Source organism: Dermacentor variabilis, chromosome 1 (genome assembly GCF_050947875.1).
Source record: "Dermacentor variabilis isolate Ectoservices chromosome 1, ASM5094787v1, whole genome shotgun sequence".
Taxonomy (NCBI): domain Eukaryota; kingdom Metazoa; phylum Arthropoda; class Arachnida; order Ixodida; family Ixodidae; genus Dermacentor; species Dermacentor variabilis.
Window position 1 is genome coordinate 244715996 of NC_134568.1, and position 15868 is coordinate 244731863.

Below are 15868 nucleotides of genomic sequence, written 5' to 3' on the forward strand. Positions count from 1 at the left end.
GACTATGACATTGTGCTGCTGAGCTCGAGGTCGCAGATGCGATCCCCGCCGCAGCGGCCACATTTCGATGGGGAAAAAATGTTAAAACGCTCATGTACTTAATTTAGGTGCACATTAAAGAATCTAAGGTGGTCAAAAATAATCCTGAGTATTGCATGCCTCATAATCAGATCATGGCTTTGGCACATAAAAGTCCAAAATTTATTTTTTTAGAGATACCAGGCTACTGTGTGTTCTAAAAAAGAAGGCTACTGCTGGTTGTATGCTTTGGCTTGTACCTTTTTAGTCAATATTGCGGTACATTACATAATGCATAGGACATCATTATAATTTAACCAAGATCTCTATTTGACCTGATCAATAGCATGAAAGACGCGGGCAAGCAAGTAAGTAGGCTGTGTTCTAGTGGCACAACAAGTAAACGGGAGACGCAAGCAAAGAAGCATGTGCGGAAAAAAGAAAAGACATCCTGATGTGCAGCGATTACACATTTGAGTGCCTTAACTTGGGAGGTATAACTAATATGATATTATAGCAAGGCAAGGAAAGCAGTGCTGACGCACGGTTTCCCTTTTTCTAAGTTTGTCATTACTTCACTTACCTTGTGCACAGAGTTGTGTATGTCACAGCAAGTGTAATTGAATTTCCCTGTGTGAGAGCCTCCCAATCAGACTAACACCAAATGACCCTTGCTCAATGTGACAGTGAACTTGTATTGCAAAAGGGGAATTAGTGTGCTAGCAGCAATTTACTTATTATTGGGGTCAAGCAGGACTGTATACACTCTCTCTCTTTAAAGATACAAAATACCAGTCATTTGCAGAATGGGATTTCCTGCGATAGTAAAGAAAGTATTTTGGAGTCACCGTAGATCGTCGGGGCCTTTCTGTTTGCATTTTTAATCTTTTATGTCTTCTACTTTATTATTGTTGTGCTGCTGCGATAAACAAGCAAGGTGTTAGTCAGCATTGGCCTTGTTACTTGTGTCTTTTGCAGTGTTTATTAGCCATAAGGCAACTGTTTACAGTATAGTGCATTTTAAATGTAACTTTTCTTTATGCAAATCTGCATACACAGAGAAAGACAGTGTACCTCATCTTATGAAACAGCACCAATAGTATCATAAGAAGCCAACAAACACTGACACCAAGGACAACATAGGGGAAATTACTTGTGCTTAATTAGTGAAATAAAGAAACGATAAGTTAATGGAAATTAAAGTGGATGAAAAAACGACTTGCCGCAGGTGGGAACCGAACCCACAACCTTCAGATTTCGCGTGCGATGCTCTACCAATTGAGCTACCACAGCGCCATTTTCCCATCCACTTTCTTGGGTATTTATGTGTCCTAGTAGAACCCTGGGAGTGTTAGCCAGCGCCACCGCTCACAGGCCTTGGCGGCGGATGTGGAACGTCCTTTTTGCCGCAGGCGTCACGAGAACGTGATCTTTTTGAGTGAAGGCAACTGGTCAATAAACCCACACATGCTACCTGAAGGCATCAATGTTGCCGGATTCGAGACCCTCGTTGTGTAATAAACGAGAAGAAAGGGGGTTAACCGAGGGGCCCGATTTTATTAGTCATATCATAAGAAGCCAACAAACACTGACACCAAGGACAAAATAGGGGAAATTACTTGTGCTTAATTAGTGAAATAAAGAAACGATAAGTTAATGGAAATTAAAGTGGATGAAAAAACGACTTGCCGCAGGTGGGAACCGAACTCACAACCTTCGCATTTCGCATTTCCCAGGGTTCTACTAGGACACATAAATACCCAAGAAAGTGGATGGGAAAACGGCGCCGCGGTAGCTCAATTGGTAGAGCATCGCACGCGAAATGCGAAGGTTGTGGGTTCGGTTCCCACCTGCGGAAAGTCGTTTCTTCATCCACTTTAATTTCCATTAACTTATCGTTTCTTTATTTCACTAATTAAGCACAAGTAATTTCCCCTATGTTGTCCTTGGTGTCAGTGTTTGTTGGCTTCTTATGATATGACTAATAAAATCGGGCCCCTCGGTTAACCCCCTTTCTTCTCGTTTAGCACCAATAGTAGTGAGACCAAGGGAAGAAAAATCGAGGCACCTTACATTTGCACATTAGTGGAAGGAATTCAAGGAGCTATGGTAGGCTTAAAGTGTTCCTGCTGATGTCATATTGAAAACCAATGAGATCACTTGCCTAAGTCGCATCATTCACCCATTCCACGAAGAACGGACAGGTATGGGAGAAAACGCATACAGAGGCATTGCTTTGACCAATAGAAAGGTGAGGTTGTTAAAACTTATTCATAAATTGCACGGTTAAAAACAGCCTGAAACAGCTCTCTGACCTTCAGGACAAAGTACTTGATGCCCTCACAAACATGAACAATATTCTACGAAAATATTATTGAATATTATCAAGCAGTAAGTGCCTTAGAAAAGCATTCTGGTGGTACCAATTGTGACCTATCCCCACATTGAAAACTTTAACCACATAAAGCCCAACATATAATTTTTGCTAGGGTAACTTTGATACCTGAAAATTTAGAATTAATTATAGGGAATGTAACATAAAGCCTGTAGTAGCCGCTGAAACACGATTTCCGCCTAGTTGTAGATGGTTCATCAAACCAATAAATTAATAAATACTATATTAGCTCATTTCTTACGTAAATGACTTCTCAGTGCTTTTTTGTACAAATGTCTCAGCTGCCAGAAATAAAGGTGAATAAGTTCTAATTTTCCTTGATGTGGCATGGTGTTAGGGCCCTGTAGGGTTAAAGACGTGTTAGTGCATGCAACAGTCAACCCTAAGTGTACTGTCAACATAACAGCTTGTTCTCATCTCAGGTATAAAACCCCGCAAACACCTTCAGAATAATGACACAATGATTAAAAGCACAGTGATTGTGTGCATGAAATTAAATAAAGTTTTACCTGCACTAGCTGTAATTTAATTTATATGCTGGAATGTTTGTTCTTCCACAAGCAATACATGGTGAAAGAGGACAGCCAAAAAATGTTGGATTTAAATGGATATTGTATGGATACAACCTAGGCACTGCCCAAAACAGTTAGTGAACATTTTAACCTGCCAGGTCACTACCACTAAGAACTTTCTTCATATTCTACAACAGAAAGTATAGAGAGTCCAGAAGTTTAAACTCTAAAGGAGTTTAAAAATACCTTTTTGTAACTTCTCACATGCATAGCAAATATGTAGAGCTATCTACAGTAGAACTGCGTTCGTACATTTTAGGAGAAACGTGAGAAAAAACATACTAATCGGGAAAATGTGCAATTCGAATAACTAAAAAAATTTGACAGATTCAACTACTGTTGACATCTATGTAATGCGTCGTGCAGATGGTTGCGGCACGAATCGCCGACGCGCGCTGATTTGGTGATGCTCCAGCAGCCAGAGACGCATTTTGTTGTTTTCCTATTACGTAGTGTTTTAAGAGGGCGATGGGAAACCGAAACAAAATCGAGCTGGTGGGCAACGCCGGATGCCACCGAAGCGAAACGTGATGGCCACACATCGCGCCGCCTGCAGCAGGGAATGGCGCCGCGTTTGGATTATCGCCCACTAAAAGCTTGCAGTACACTTGCAATGGCACTACGCACCACGTGCTGTAAAACAGGTAGGTGAAGATGCTTATCACAATAGGTTTGACGGCGATAGATGTGAATGCGACATGCGACGACCCGGGCGGAGATTTGCTGGTACTGGAATAAGAAGGTGTTCTACGACCCTGGAGAAAATTTGCTGCTACTGAAATGAGAAACTTAGTGCGCGCAGGCGTTTTCATGTGTGATGAGCGGGTGAGTATTGCGGTGAAGGTTCCGTGGCAGGCAGCTATATACTGTTCTCGATCGTGTGCGCCTCGCGCATTTTCTTGTTTACATGGGATCTAGGGACAGGAAAACGTATATGATCGCAGTTTGGCGACATACTGAACGTTGGTGCCGAAAAATCGTGTCTTCCGGGAACGTGTGAACTGGTAAAAAATTAGCGTAACTTTATTGAGGCATTGTTTGTGTTCTTGATTGTGAACGTTGGCGCCTGGAAAATGTACGTAACGCAAACTTATCAACGAGGTTTAACTGTATTAGATATATTTTAAGCTGACCACCAAAGCTACTTCTTTTACCTTGAACACAAAGCTTTTTGCAAAAAATTATAACTTTACAGTTACTTTTCAAACAGTTGGCTGACGCTTCAAAGCTTCAAATATTTTTCTACTATGTCATCCGGGTTACCATTCTATATTTAATTTGGGGATTCTGGATTTTCTGGCCTTCCAAGAAAAAAATTCAAACATTGCAATTTTACCGACTTTTGCCAGTGCCAAAACTCATAAAAGTATTCAAATATTTGAAATATTTGTTATTTTGGCAGTCACATCACTTCATTGTTTTGCCATGCACACCATTTGAATGACTGGATCATACAATGTGCCTTTGAAAATAAATATTGTTTGATGCCTTCTGGCTCAGCTGGATAAGAAAAATAAACAGGGAGAATGAATTTTTAACTTCAACAAACACATGGAAATGTTTTCAGCTATATCTGTGACGGTTGAAAAAACGCTGATTAATTAGGCATGGAATGACCCTGTACTCATGGTGAGAAGGCATTTGCACTTAACTTTTGCAGTTTACATCTGGCAAAAACAAATAATCATATCCCCTGCCCCATTTATGTTTTTTTCTCATAAGCCATTTTTTACTATTATTTAATAACTATCATCCTTAGTTGAAGTCTAATATCTGTTTAGCTTATTTTATTATTTGATCAATCTCTTCTCTCTCTCTTAACTATGGACAAAACATATTCATGTTCATTGCTTTCATTTCCCATTTGAACTTTTTACTCTTAACCAGACCTATTGAGACTACTCAATTTCTTTTACCCCTTTTTAAAATTTCTGGTGGGAAACATCTTTAAAAAATTGGGGCTGTTTGCTGAAATAGTATGTAACAAACACATGTTATAGCATTATCACTTATACCTTTGCAACCACATTACCTACACACCTTACTTTGGTATCGTTGTGTAGAGGAAAGCAGCCGCTACTTGATCATGCATGTGCTGCATGCACAGTTGGCGCCCCTGTCGCACATGCATGACGCAATAGGCGCTCAATTTAGCCTCTCGCTCGGCATTCAAAGTGGCCTAGCTCAGCAGTATGCTTGTCAATCTGAGCAGAAGCAATTGTGTCTGAGAGAGCTCACTCAGCCATAGTAGGTATATACCGTAAAATTCTGAGCAAGCGCCCCTACCCTTGCAGGTGCCCCCCGCCCCCTCCACTTTCAAGTGATTTGAAATTGGCACCAACTACAGAGGAAGCGCCTCCTCCCTTCCTTCACCCGGTTCACTGCTTCATGCATTCTCACCGGACCGCTTGGCTACAGTTCGTTGTTAACTTTTTATGAAATTGCATATTAAATTACATAAAATGATGCAATTTAACGAGAAAAAAATTTATTGTTTAGATGCACTTCTGCCAAGGCCTGATAGTTCAGCATAGCCAGATATCTGCATAGCCATAGCCTTTGTCAGTCGCCATTTTGGTCAAATGTGCAAAGTGTCGCATCTGAATTAAGCCCGAGACACATGGCGTGATTTTGTGTGCAATCCGTCATACGAAGCGATAGAGTCCGACTTGCTGCATACGATGATTCGGGACACATGGCATGAATGAGTGAGCGGCACATTGCTATGCCCAGAACGGGCACCCCTGCATGGACGTTTGGAATGACTTTGCAAATAAAGTGAAAACAAATGTGTTTGCATAGCTCCTTCGTTTTAAACAAGAGATGCCAATATAAACACGAATATGTGAGCAGCGTAGACGTGTCAAGGCCCCATCTGCAGTGTCAGCTCCATTGACAGCCACCTATGACTAGGAGCCGGCAGGCCTAGCTCACGGGGCTGTCAAATTGGAGACTGGTGGCACTTCTGACACGACCGCATGCAGCTCGTAATAAAGCGTCTGTGTTGGTCAACGCAATGTGTGCACAATTATGTCACACCTACATTGCAATGCATCTGATTTTATCAACACCGATGGAAGTGAGCAAGCAAGCCAGGCAAGCCTGCGATCGCTGGGAGACGGTATAGGCCTAGCTCGCTGGCCGCTGGATCCGAGGCCATCAGGAGTTATAAGGCCTACACGTGTGCAATTTTTTGCAGTAATTTCATGCTTGCTCAGTTATGGCACCCCCACATTTCTCGACCCATGCTGGGTCCAGAAATGGCATGAAGAGACTCAGGCAGCAAGACAGAGGGATATCCAACCCCTTTGACTATGGCAGAATGTGTCCGTCTCCATAGAGATTCAGACAAGTGCAGGAGCCCCAACCATCTATGAGTGCGGAAGGCTCGAGCTGCACAGGGCAGTCTGGGGTGCCACCAGTAGGGGGGTAATTTCTTTATTGTAGTGTCCAAACATCCTCTGCAAAACAAACAGGCCCACTACGAATATGAATAGGTAATGAACACGATTGTAAGATCAGACTGGAAGACCCCGCTACCTGTAACATAAGTTAGGCATGTAAGCTTTCTAATGCATGAATAAATAATTTGGGATTTGATTCTATCATTTCTGTACTATAGTACCCATACACCATCTGCAGCACATGCAAAACATTTTGCGTAACCCACTGCAGCTGCGTCGCTGGTACAACCTACCCAATTTTCTTTTATTGCTTCTTTTTCAACAATCCAAGGCCCATATCTTCTTACTTTCTGTGTTCTTGGAAAACTAAGCCCACTGAATTGACAGTACTTGTTTGCATGTGAAGAGTCTTCCACCTCGAGTTCTTGGAAGAACTGGCAGAGCAACCCCTTCGACCTCACCCGTCCCTTTGTTATCACAACTAATGTCTCCACTTGTCATCTGAACATTTAAACTCACCTTACTCTAAGCAATGCTTATTTTCCTTCCCATTTGGGAGGTGGGGGAGAGTGAGCTATATACATGATGCCAAGGAAAGCAGTTATGGCCCTGACAAAGGCAAGTCCCTTTGTCGAAACATTGGCTCCAGCCTGAGTCATCTCATTACAGCCACTGTTGATCTGTTTGTCTCCTTTCTGTTAACCTCTGTATTCTTGGGGTTAATACAAGGCACTTAAAGTTGGCCCTTAAATTTCCCCCTGCCAGATTAATGCATTTGTTTTTAGCCATCGAAATCGTTCCAGGGTCCTTTTAGAAGTGTACTTCGTACCTGTGGTGGAAAGATAGTGAGCTGACTGGGGGTACAGCCGACAGTGGGTCGACTTACCTTGCCAATACGTTGCCATAACCTGTGATGTTGCAGGAAGCTAGCTGGCCTTGGAAATTCAAAAGTGGCACTGCCACCCATCTCGCAAGGCTGCATATTTTTCAGTCATGCAGAAGCCTCCACAGTCATAATCTGCCAATGAAAAAGTGTATTCTGCTATTCAAAAGCTGTAGTCCACCACTTTTCTTTTTATTTAAGGGTTCCATTAACTGTCTAAATGCCATGGGCAAGTGCTCACTAGCCAAGGAAATATTTAGCAGAAACTGCTGAAGATTTTACATTATGGAGAGTTATTCTTTTCATTTTGGTAACTGGGAAGAGCACCAAAAGTGATATTTTCTGCCATGTGGCAATGCACATCGCAATAATACATGGTGCAGGATGCTTTCTCTTTTTTTTTTCTTCATTTATACACACAGGGCCTCAATAAATTGTTGCCCTGGGCAGTTTTGGATGACAAATTAAAGAGACCTACAAGTTCTGTACATGGTGTCCGCATCTCGCCTCCATTTTTTTTATCATGTTCAGTAAAAGCAGAGCAATACGAACACGGTTACATTGCATTGCACAATTTCTTTCAGAACCTCGCGACTACCAGCTGGTAACGTGGTCTAAGGATCAAAGTTTGCATCTGTGGAATGTGGACGCAAAACATCAAACAGTATGTGCCAATACTTTCTCTCTCTCTTTTCTCTTTCCCTTTGCTCACTTCATATTAGATGACTGCATTACAGTCGAACGCCCTTATAACGATACCGGTTTTAACAATATATTGGTTATAACAATAAGAAGCTGCTGCACCATCAACTTTTGTATGTTTTCCGTGGTGAAATACCCTGCTTACAATTCCCCAATGCAGCCTTATCGGTTATAACGATGAAGTCTGGCTGCTGCGTGTCTGAGCTGAATCCTTGTAAAGAAAAAAGGAAAACGAGAAATTCGAGCTGCTGCACGATGAGCTGCTGCACGCTCATTTTACAGCCATCGCCGCGCGGCTCTCTCCCGTCGCCCTTCCACCCTTCCAAACACTAATGGGCTGCGCCCATAGCTCTATGCCGCCCCATCCTCCGAAACACGAATAGACCGCGCCAACTGCGCCACAAGCAAATTGCTCGCATGTTACTCGCTAGCTCCTCACTCAGTGCAGCTCTGCAAACAACTTAATCGCTCACGTTCGTCTTTGTTGGTTGCGTCGAAGTCATTCCTGGCCACACGGTTTCTCAGCTTCACTTGACTCGCCATCGAAATGAAAGATAGCTGATCCGCCCGCTGATCATCAGCAATGCACGACGTTGCCGGTGAAAAGAAAGCGTGCGGCTATAGATTTGGAAACTAAGTGCTTCTAACTGATAAGACGATCGTCGCAAACGTGCTTACATCAGATACCGACAGCGACAATGGCAGCGATGACGCGGTAGGGCAGGCTGCCTCAACATGTCCTCACAAGTGGCCCAGCAGATGGTTCAGTCCCTCCGGGGCTTCATTTTTGTGAGGAACCTTCCGCTGCACTTCGTGGAGCACTTGGATGCCTTGGAAAAGGATGTCGGCAAGCTTCGTGTATAGTGTGCAAGGCTGACGGACATAGGCTTTTCTCGTGCGAGCCACTGAGAAGTATGTGGCATGATGCTTGTGGCGATCTCTCAGCATTTCTTCTGGATTTCTCAAGCTGAAAGGCTGTCATGGCAGCCTTCTCGCAATTTTTAAAAGGCCCCTTCTGGGGCCACCAATGCGATGCCTAAGCGGTGCTCGCATATCGCTTGCCACCCGTGACACCTCTTTGCAATTGTTATAGCAGTGCCATTCTTTAACGCCGACAGCCACGGCTTGTTACACGCGATTGAAGCGCCCAGAAAGCATTTAAACGAGTGAACACAATCGGCAGCTGGATGGAGGAAGGTGGTAGTGGGGGCACTGGTTTCCCCACCATTATAGTTTTCTCACATCAGCTCTGCCATCCCCCATTTTGACTTTTACATGCAACCCGGTTATAACAATGGAATTTTCGAGACACTTGAATATTGTTATAAGTAGGTTTGACTGTATATACAATAAAGTAGAAACAGTAGCTGCCCAGGAAAAATTACACGGAAACTTGCAAAAGATAAAGAAATGGTGTGATGAATGGCAAATGGAGACAAATCCACTAAAAACCGTAGTTATGACAGTCTCCAGAAAGAAAAATCATTTAAACTACTCTTACTACATTGATAATTATGAACTTGGAAGAGTTGAGCAGCATAAGTACCTTGGCTTGATATTCTCGAATGACCTTCGCTGGAACAATCACATAGATTATGTGTGTTCTAAGGCCAGCAAGTCGCTCTGGTGTCTCATATGTAATTTGTCCTTTGCGACACAATAAACAAAATGTTTAGCATATAAAACACTAATTAGGCCCATAATTGAATATGCAAATGTTGTCTGGTCCTTTCTCTGCTACAAACATATCAAAAATAGAAAAAATCTAGTGTCTAGCACTCAGATTTATATTCAATAAATACCGGCGGTCGAACTCCTCTTTTCATTTGTGTGTTTTTGCAGACCTACCTAGTACATTACAGGCTAGAACTAAATATGAAAGGTTGAAACATCTTATTATTAATCATCATGTTCATATAAAATAAGCTATCTTGAAATTCTTTGCAATAAGGCCTCTGGGCATCGCCATTCATTATTTATTTGTACTCCTGCTGTTCGTACTGACTGTTTTAAGTGTAGCTTCTTCCCAAGAGCTATCAGTGAATGGAATTCTCCGTGCAAAGAAGCTGTCTCATCCTTATCAACTGATTCATTCATAAAACACATAGCTGACATACTGATTTGTAACTGCTAATAGAATGTTTTTCCCTATATGAGAGTCGGTGCATTTATTTGCCAACAGTTTGCTTATTTGTTATTTGGTGCTATTAATTTGTCCCTTCACCTGTTAGATTTGAACGCAAAAACATCTTATGTGATTGTTTTTCAGAATACCAACTATTGCACATTTCTATTCCACTCCTGTAAAAGCACTGTGTAAGGGCTGACAGTATCTGCAAATAAAATAAATAAATATAACCTGAGGCCAGCGTTGTGACTTTTATACTGATAGAAACAAAGGAAAATAGAAAAAAAAGTATGCAAATTTTTTTTTTCCAAAGTTGGTTTTAGTGCAAAGGGTCTGTGAAAGCACATTTACCAGAGCACTAAGACAGCAGTTGTCGTGCAGCTGTAGTGCTAGTTTACTAGCGCCCCAATGCAAGAATCCTGACAAGTTCAAAGTCATGTATCAGCCTGCCGTGCGAGCAATCTTCACTTTTTAATGCGAACCATTCTTTGGCTCATACCAGCCACTTTGTGGTAGGTAGGTAGACTTCTGGCTCGCATCATTTTGGGCCTATTCAATAAAAAAATTCAATTGCCTGATGGTGAGATCAAACCTTAGTGCTCTAACCATTAGGCCACAATCACATTATCACAAAGGCATTATCCAGAAGCTGTGTATTTGAATGGCAACCAAAGGTTTCTTCAGGGCAGAGATATGGTGCAAGATGATCCCAGAGTTGGCCCCCTGTCAGTGTCACATGCCACTGCAAATGTGGAACATGTGAGGCAGTTCCTGCATGAAAATTGCTGTTTTACTGTGTTTATGATACCAGAAGGTCTGAAACCGAACAGAGATGTGTGTCATCAGATCTTGCGCAACAATTTAGGTAAGCTGAGACTGAATGCAAAAATTGTCCCTCACACCCTGACAGACGGAACAGAAAAAAAAAAAAAAATCTGGCAGAACCCAGCTGACGGCGAGTGTTGACATTAATGCAATCAGCATTGAAGCTATGTAGCAACACACCACATTCCCACTGCCAGAACAAATCATGTATGAGGTGTGTATGAAACTGGGCTCTTCCCTCACTCATCCCTTTGGACATACTGCACCATCTAGCAGCACCGCAGGGCATGTGCATGCATGGCATGTGTCTGGATATTCATGTATATTCAAACAAGGTTGTCTGAATATGGATGATGCTAATTCAATTCCGCCTAGCACTGTAGAAATTTTGAAGGATTAGTTTTTTTGTCATTGAAGGGCTTGGGCACATACTCAGTGACCCAAATTGCCATCAATGAGGTTCTTTGAAGAGTGGCACATACCCAGTGGCTCATACCCAGTGACCCAAGCTGGCGGGAAAACGGTTAGAGGCATAGGAGCATGCTGGTAAGGGTGTGAATTACCCTAAGACTGCTGATCACATTAAAACCAAATGAAGTTCTCTGGAACTTTTGGAAAGGGCCAGCAGTGATTGCACATTTGTGTTATGCACCATTGCCAGAGACAAAATGTGGTGTTACCAGTAGACCTTCAAATTAAGCAACAGAGTGCCATATGGTGAGGTCACGTTTCAGATATCTCTATAAATGGGAAGTGGCAACCATCGAACACAAGGACTGCACTTATAGTATTTTTGTCTAGAGGCTTGGTGCATCATGGCTCCATGTCTGAAGGACAAACAATAAACCAAGCCTTCTATACTGATGTGCTGCAATGTTTGCGCCAAGGCAAGGACCTCTCCTTAGCCACCAGCTACAGGCCAATAGTGCTAACCTACAGGCCAATAGCGCTTAGTCTGTGCAAACTATATGAAAAAATGATAAACCGGCACTTAGTCTGTTTCCTAGAAAATGAAATACTGGGCCCCTTCCATAGTGGTTTCCGAGAAGCTGGGTCTACAACAGACCACATTGTTCACATTGAGGCAAACATCAGAGATGCGTTTATACATGAGCAGCATTTACTTTCGGTATTTCTAGGTCTAGAGAAAGTGTACAACACAACATGGCGCTTTGGGATTCTGCGAGATCTTTCCGTGATGGGAGTCTGTGGAAATAAGTTAAACACAGTCGAAAGCTATGTGTCTAACCACGTTTCGCCTAAGAGTGGGCGATGCTTTATCTAGAACATTCACCCAGGAGGCTTGGCATGCTGCAAGGCGGCGTGCTTAGTTGCACATTCTTTGTTATAAAAATTAATTCCCTGTATAAAGCCATCCATGCATTATGCTTTATTCTGTGTATGTCGATGATGTGCACATAGATTTCAAATCATGTAACATTGCTCTCTGCGAACGACAGGTGCAGCTTGGATTAAACAAATTGTCTAAATGGGCGGATATAAATGGATTTAAAATAAACACAGAAAAGTACATGCATGCTCTTCTCAAACAAAAGAGGCGTGGCACCAGTGCCAAATCTCACGATCAATTGAGAGTAACTATCTCTGAGCAGTGTACACAAATTCCTGGGAATAATTCTAGACTCTAAGTTTACTTTCATCCCCTATGTTAAATATCTAAAGGCAAAATGGTCTGAAGACAAACTTTCTAAAAAGTTCTGTCGTGCACAACATGGGGTAGTGTTCGAAAATGCCTCCTGAACTTGCACAGGAGCCTGGTCTACTCTCGCCTTGACTGTGGTGCTGTGATGTATCAGTCTGAAATGCAAAGCGTGCTAAAAATCCTGGGCCCTGTGCACCATTAGGTATCTGCCTCGCGACTGGTGCCTTCAGGACAAGCCCTGTAGAAAGCCTCTATGCAGAATCAAACGAGTGGTCGCTCCGTCTACAGAGGTCATATTCCAGCTTCACATATTATCTGAAAGTAAAGTCGAAGAAAGGGGGTTAACCGAGGGGCCCGATTTTTATTAGTCATATCATAAGAAGCCAACAAACACTGACACGAAGGACAACATAGGGAAAATTACGTGTGCTTAATAAACGAAATAAAGAAACGATAAATTAATGGAAATTAAAGTGGATGAAAAAACAACTTGCCGAAGGTGGGAACCGAACCCACAACCTTCGCATTTTGCTTCTTATGATATGACTAATAAAAATCGGGCCCCTCGGTTAACCCCCTTTCTTCTCATTTATTACATAATGAGGGTCTTGAGTCCGGCAACATTGATGCCTTCAGGTAGCATGTGTGGGTTTATTGATCAGTTGCCTTCACCCATGAAGATCACGTTCTCGTGACGCCTGTGGCAAAAAGTATGTTCCACGTCCGCCGCCAAGGTTTTTGAGTGGTGGCGCTGGCTAACACTCCCTGGGTTCTACTAGGGCACATAAATACCCAAGAAAGTGGATGGGGAAACGGCGCCGCTGTAGCTCAATTGGTAGAGCATCGCACGCGAAATGCGAAGGTTGTGGGTTCGGTTCCCACCTTCGGCAAGTTGTTTTTTCATCCACTTTAATTTCCATTAATTTATCGTTTCTTTATTTCGTTTATTAAACACACGTAATTTCCCCTATGTTGTCCTTCGTGTCAGTGTTTGTTGGCTTCTTATGATATGTCTGAAAGTAAAGTCTAATCCTGAACATCCTTGTTACACAAATGTAAATGGTGTGTCCTATGCCATACTTTTTAATAATGGCCAACAGCGAGGGAGCCCTTTTCACTGCCTGTGAGGAATCTCAGTGAAGAAATGTTTGTCCCACTTCTAGAACACCATCTAATGCTTCCAGCGAAACTGTCACTGCCATGACAGTGGCAGCTCGTGGAATGTGGCGTGTCCTTTGTTGAAGTCGCGTAGCGTGCTCCTAAGGTGCACATTCGAATGCGCTTCCTCGAAATTTGGTTGAAGTACTGCTGCCCGAAGTTTTACACCGATGCATTAAAGTCGCAAGCTGAAGAATCCTTTTCGGAGTCCGGCATTCTGCATGTGCAAACACGTACATTTACGACTGAAGCCTATGCACTATTATCAGCTGTGAAACACATCACACAATTAAAACTCGAAAAGGCAATTATATATTAGATCCTTTAAGCATTGTTAAGGCTTTAATATCGCTACAAATGCATAAAAATCGTGTAATTATTGACCTTTATACACTCCTGTGCACTGTTTATACATGCAATCAATGTGTCATAATATGCTGGGTGCCTGGGCACGTATTCATTGAGAGTAATATGCTCGCCGACAAAATAGCCATATCCACAACAAGAAAAGATTTCAACCCCTTCCATAGCTGTTCCTGCCATAGATTTGAAACCTTTCATATGAAAAAAATTGAGACTATTGGCAATGCTTGTGGGACGCCCAAACATTGAATAAACTTCATCCAATTAAGCCACAGTTAAGCACTTCTCCATTAATAATAAAATCATGACAAACTGATGTGCTGTTATGTTGACTAAGAATAGGGTGCACACGTCTCGTTGAGTGGTGTTGAACCTCCTACATGTAGCAGATGTGGTGAAAGGCTAACTGTCATCTACACCTGTGTGGAGTGTCAGGAAGCGGAAATCGAGGGGAAGAAACACTTTCGTTTAGCATACTGACAACATAGCCCATTACACCGAGTGCAGTTTCTTGGCACAAACCCATTATTCGACACTAAATCTGTTTTAAATTTTTCCAATGACATTCTTATATTGAAAATTACCAGTCCAAACGTTACGTAGGACAGCCTCTTATGAGAGGCTGCTGCTACGTTAGGTACACCTAGTATAGCACGTGTCTCCAGGCACTTGCATTCAAGGGCCCTGATGAGGCAGTAGTGCTACATTCACCTACACATTTTATTACATCATCCCTGCATAACAAAACATTTATGATCATAGCTTGCATCTCTGGTCATTGTTTTAATACTTCTATATTTTACGCAAGTTACGACTGATTTAAGGCATATTTACAGCCATGCTACATCCACCATTACATTTCTCCCTTTCATAAACGATTATTTGAAAACCCCATCACCATGTGTATGGCACTCTTTGGCCATATCTGGCTCATGCGCCGTAAAACCCCATACATCACTCGATCAAACGTAACCCGAAACAAATGTTTTAACACATATAAATGAAAATGGAGTGCTTATTTTGTGTGAACTGTAAGGCTTTCTGACATTTAGTGAAAATGGAAAGATGCCTTGTTCATATGTATGTAAAAATGCAAATGTTGTTGCAGTAGATTAATAAGCATTCAGAGGAGTTGTTACTCCTAGAAGGTGCAAGCACACACAGATGCTTAAAAGATTTATTTTAGCAAACTAACAAAATATTGACATTTTTGTGTAGAGTTGTCTCAAAAGGGCCTTGACTATGTAACTGTGGCATTGTTCTGTATTTCGCCATTTTCTACATGAAAAAGAAAACATATCTGTATATACATATAATCATCACTAATGCTTTTTCACATCTACCACACCTATTCTAAATCCTCAAAAATGAAGTTTAGCAGAATGGAGTGTTCACTTTCTTCCCCCGTAACATTTTACCACAGGAGATGTGAGTGTGGTAGCATTTATGCCGGTGTTAGGTTGGTTAACAGTGAGGCTGTGCCTAAAGAATTCTGGCCACTGACTCGATCTGATAACATGGAAGTGTGAAGCTCTCACGAACTCGGCACAACTGTTGCAGGTGACAAACTAAATACATGCACTGCGACCAATTTGTAAGTTCCAGTGAATCTTATACTTCCAGATGCAAAAACAGGGAATTACAATGCATGACCAAAATAGAAAAATTTCTCTTAAATATATCTAATACATAAATGCCCTGTAACTTTTTATTGAAAAAAAAAACTTTTTTCAAGGCTATTTTTTGTGAAACATGCA

The 15868-nt window shown here is 42.0% G+C and overlaps 1 protein-coding gene across 2 annotated transcripts in view; it reads left to right on the forward strand.

The window, feature by feature from the left end:
- Wdr59 (WD repeat domain 59) overlaps positions 1-15868 on the forward strand; it is a 98490-nt gene that overhangs the window by 13717 nt on the left and 68905 nt on the right. The window contains exons 12-13 of one of the 2 annotated variants that reach the window (XM_075672595.1): positions 2975-3058; positions 7857-7936. In XM_075672595.1, coding sequence (XP_075528710.1) covers positions 2975-3058; positions 7857-7936 — 164 coding nt within the window. The remainder of the gene's footprint in view (positions 1-2974; positions 3059-7856; positions 7937-15868) is intronic. The other variant, XM_075672585.1, reaches the window with a different exon arrangement.